General features: G+C 40.3%; 1 protein-coding gene across 1 annotated transcript in view; it reads left to right on the forward strand.

Annotated features, from left to right (window-relative positions):
• BLZF1 (basic leucine zipper nuclear factor 1) overlaps positions 1-4,287 on the forward strand; it is a 32,160-nt gene that overhangs the window by 16,475 nt on the left and 11,398 nt on the right. The window contains exon 2 of the mRNA XM_006887410.1: positions 1,685-2,121. Within this exon, the coding sequence (XP_006887472.1) occupies positions 1,685-2,121 (437 nt within the window). The remainder of the gene's footprint in view (positions 1-1,684; positions 2,122-4,287) is intronic.

Consider the following 4,287-nt stretch of genomic DNA (forward strand, 5'->3'; position numbering starts at 1 on the left):
TTTTTGTGTATGGAGTGAGGTGTGGGTCTTGCTTGAGTCTTTTGCAGATATTTTTCCAATTTTGCCAACACCATTTCTTAAAAAGGCTGTCGTTCCCCCACTTCACTGATTTCATCTCCTTGTCAAAGATCAGTTGACCATAGATAGATGTGTTGATAAAAAAACAAAACCCTGACACCTACATCTAATGGTAAGCCTCTAGAGGGAATGGAGAACAGTAAAATCATTTGAACATGACATGGTTATGGGATGTCTAAAGAAGTTTAATCTGAAGCACTGCTCAGTCTCTTTTTTTAAAAGAAAATCTGTTTTACAAAAATGTCTTGGGTATGACACAGGGGTGAGTTCAGTTCCAGGCTCAAAAAGAAAAGCCAAGAGCTGTAGTATTCTGTGTTACACCAGTAAGCCTGGCCAGTGTCGTGGTTTTGAGTTTTGTTCTACGTTTATAGGCTGCTCTATCCAGGGCCTTCTATGATAATTGCTTTCAGAGGGGTTAGTAGTGGTAACTTGGCACCATCGGTTATTACGGTCTCAGGGCCATGGAGCTTAAGGATCACCACTAGTGCTATGGGCTAATGCATCTTTGATTTCCGTCACTCTTCTTGGTTCCAGACAGGCAGAGACTCATGATTACACTTTAGATTAGCTGCTTGCAAACTTTTATATCTCCAGTCATTACTAACCAATACACATTGTAGAACATTATCCTTATAGATTATGTTATGCCAGTTGATCTTGATATCCCCAAAGATTATGGTCCAGTAGTCCCAGGACAAGGAATCCATTTCCTTAGAGGATTTGTTGATGGCTAAGAGATGTATAGGGAATTCAGGTGGCTCGGTGGTAAGGAATTGTGCTGCCAATCCAAAGATAGGAGGTTCAACTCTACCAGCTGCTCCATAGGAGAAAGATGGGCAGTCCTCTCATGTGCCATTTACTGCCTCTGAAAACTTGCTGGTGGGTCAGGTTAACTCCAACTCGATGATACAGAACAACAACAAAAAGAGATTGATGTAATATTGCCTCCTGTTGGCTGTACTCTCTACATGGATAGATTTGCAGCATTCATGTTTAGTGACCAATGCCAAACCTGCACATCACTATCAGGTAGTCCATCTCACAATGTAGTCATATGTGCAACCAGGACTTGCATATACCTTTAGGCCAAAGAAAAGGAATGAATGTTTTCCTAGTCAGATGTCAAGTGATAGGATGCTTTTCCTTGCTTCTCTGCAAAGATTTCTCAAAAAGGAATGAATCTGTTTTGAGGTGGGTAATTTTAATATTAATATAAATCGTTGATAATTATTTTCATATTTAGCTAATACTACTTCTCGTGTGCCAGGCATTTGATATTATCACTTTTTTTTTTCTTATGACCACCCTGTAGTATTGTTGTCACTATATCAGTTTTTAAAATTGGAAAGTGAACGTTCATGTGGGTTAAATAATGTACCCAAGGTCATACTAGAAAGTAGAAGTCATGATTTGAGCTAAATCCTCTGTCTTACTCTCATAATTTTTACTAATAAATCATTTACTTGAGATCTTTTAGACTATCTTTAGATGATGCTTGTATACTCTGAACTTTTTTGTTCATGTTAGTGCCATTAATTCTGATACAGGGCAAAGCATGTCTTCACACATTTCTTTTCAGTTGGTACCTGTTTTGTTTTCTTTTTAGCTACCCTTCCTTCTACCCCAGTTCGAGGAGCAGGAGATGGAATGGAAACTGAAGAGCCACCTAAATCGGTTGAAGTCACTCCGGGCGTCCAGTCTGTAAAGCATCACATCCATCAGAGTCCACGGAAGACAGCAGTTGTATCAGAGAGCCCAGGTTTTCTTCAGCTAGGGCAGATTGTCACTGAAAAGTCAGTAGAAGTTGAGGCTATAAGAATATTAGTCCCCAAAGCTGCTATAACTCATAATACTCCTAACAAAAATGCAAAGGTTAAAACTCTGGGACATAAAGGAGAATCCCTTGGTCAATCAGACGGAGGTGTCAATCCTAAGAAAGAACTAGCTGAAGTAAAGAGTGTATTAGAAAAGCTTAAGAATTCTGAAAAGAAGTTATTACATGACAAAGAAGGTCTTTCAAATCAGCTCCGAGTACAGACAGAGGTAAGAACAGCCTTATAGCTCTAACAGCAACCATTCATTCTTTCAAGCCTCTGTTATTGTTGTTATGAGCCATCAAGTTGCCTGCAACTCATAGCGACCCTTTGTATAATAGCCCTAAACCCTCCTCTATCCCTTGCCAATCTGATTGTCTCTGATGCACCTACCCCCATTACCCCAGTCACTGAATCTATGCATCTCATTGAGGGTCTTCCTCTCATGCACTGTCCCTCCATGCTCCCAAGCATAATGTCCCTCTCCAAAGTATGTCAGACAAAGCTTCAGAATCCCTGCCTCCAAGGAGCAGCCTGGCTTCACCCTCTCCTTTTTTGTTCTCTTTGCAGTCCATTGTATATTCAATACTCCTTCTCCAGCACCACAGCTCAAAAGCATCAATTCTCCTTCTCTCATCCCTAGCCGTAGTCCAACTTTCCGATGCAAAGCAAGTAATTGCAAAGACCATGTCCTATATCAGGCGCAGTTTAGTCTCCAGACTGACATCATTGCTCTTCAGTACCTTGGAGAGATCTCTTACAGCAGATTTTCCCAATGCAATTCATCTTTTAATTTCCTGGCTGCTGGTACCAAGAGTGTTGATTGTAGAGCCAAGCAAACAGAAGCTATTAACAATCTCAATCTCTTCATCTATCATGATGCTGCCAGTTGGCCCAGTTGTGAGAATCTTTGTTTTCTTAATGTTGAGCTTCAACCCATAGTGAAGACTGCAGTCCTTGACCTTCTGCAGCAAGCACTTCAGGGCCTCCTTAGTTTCAGCAAGCAGGGTTGTGTTATCTGCATAACACAGGTTGTTGAGTCTTCCTCCAATCCTGATGCCACATTTCTCCTCATAGAGCCCAGCTTCCTGGATAATTTGTTCCCCGTATAGATTGAAAAAGTATGGAGATAGGACACGTTCTTGACACACACCCTTCCCAATTTTTAACCATGCTTTGTTCTGACAACTGCCTCCTGGTCCAAGTATAGGTTTCACATAAACACAATCAAGTGTTCTGGGATTCCTGTTCTTCTGAGTCAGCCACAGTTTGTTGTGATCTACACAGACAACAGCTAGAACAGCAAATCAACAGAGAACTTCCTGAGGTGCAGACTGGGTTTAGAAGAGTCCATGGTACTACAGATATTATAGCTAATGCCAAATGGATCTTGACTGAAAGCAGAGAGGACCAGAGGAATGTCTATTTCATCAAAGCCTCAGCTGGTGTAAATGTCTGCTAAGTGAGAGACCTGAGGTCCATATCTAAATAGAGGCTCTTCAGGAAAACCCCTTGTTGTTTTGTGTAAGAGAATCATAGCAACTCTGTACAGCAACCCATCCCTCCCTGAAGCATTGCCATCTTCATAATCTCTGCTGTGCCCAAGCCCAAGGTTGCAATCACTGTGTTTGTATTTCATCGAGGATCTTCGTCTTCCGCACGACAGTCTGCTTTCTCTCATCATGTCCTTTCCCAAGAGCTAACTCCTCCTGTTAACATGCTGAAGATAAGTGAAACAAAGTCATAACATCCTTACTTGTAGTAGTACCGTCCGTACAGAACTCCATACCTATATATATATAGAATTCATTTTGTTTTACAACATTCTTTTTTCACTTCATAACTTATATTCCACATATTGACATGTTTCTTTGTTCCAGTATTATCTTACAATGTAATTTTTTTTTTAATTTATTTTATTTCATTATTTTTTGTGTGTACTGTCAAATCAGATCCAGCAGAGCACCTGGTGGATTTGAACTGTGCACCTCTGAGACTGTAGTTGCAGCTTCTTGCCACTAGGCCACCAGAGCTCTCCACAATATAATTTTTAAGAGAAGTAATGACCTATTAGGTTTTAATCTTTCGCTGCTTTCAAGAACAGTATAAAAGCATAACTATTCTGGAATACTCACTTTAAATTTCTAAAAGCAAAAATTTTAAGAATATAAAAACTGAATTTTTAAATATTGAGAAAGAGACAACAAAAAAAACATGCTCTAGCAACAAATGCTGGTGAGGTTGTGGAGAGACTGGAACCCTGATTCACTGTTGGTGGGAGTGTAAAATGGTGCAACCACAGTGGAAAGCATTGTGGCGCTTTCTCAAAAAGTTGCAAATAAAGATACCATTTGACCCAGCAATTCCACTACTGGGAATATACCCTAAAGAGACC

This window comes from Elephantulus edwardii, unplaced genomic scaffold, assembly GCF_000299155.1.
Source record: "Elephantulus edwardii isolate Elephantulus edwardi_28Jun2011 unplaced genomic scaffold, EleEdw1.0 scaffold00057, whole genome shotgun sequence".
Lineage (NCBI taxonomy): Eukaryota > Metazoa > Chordata > Mammalia > Macroscelidea > Macroscelididae > Elephantulus > Elephantulus edwardii.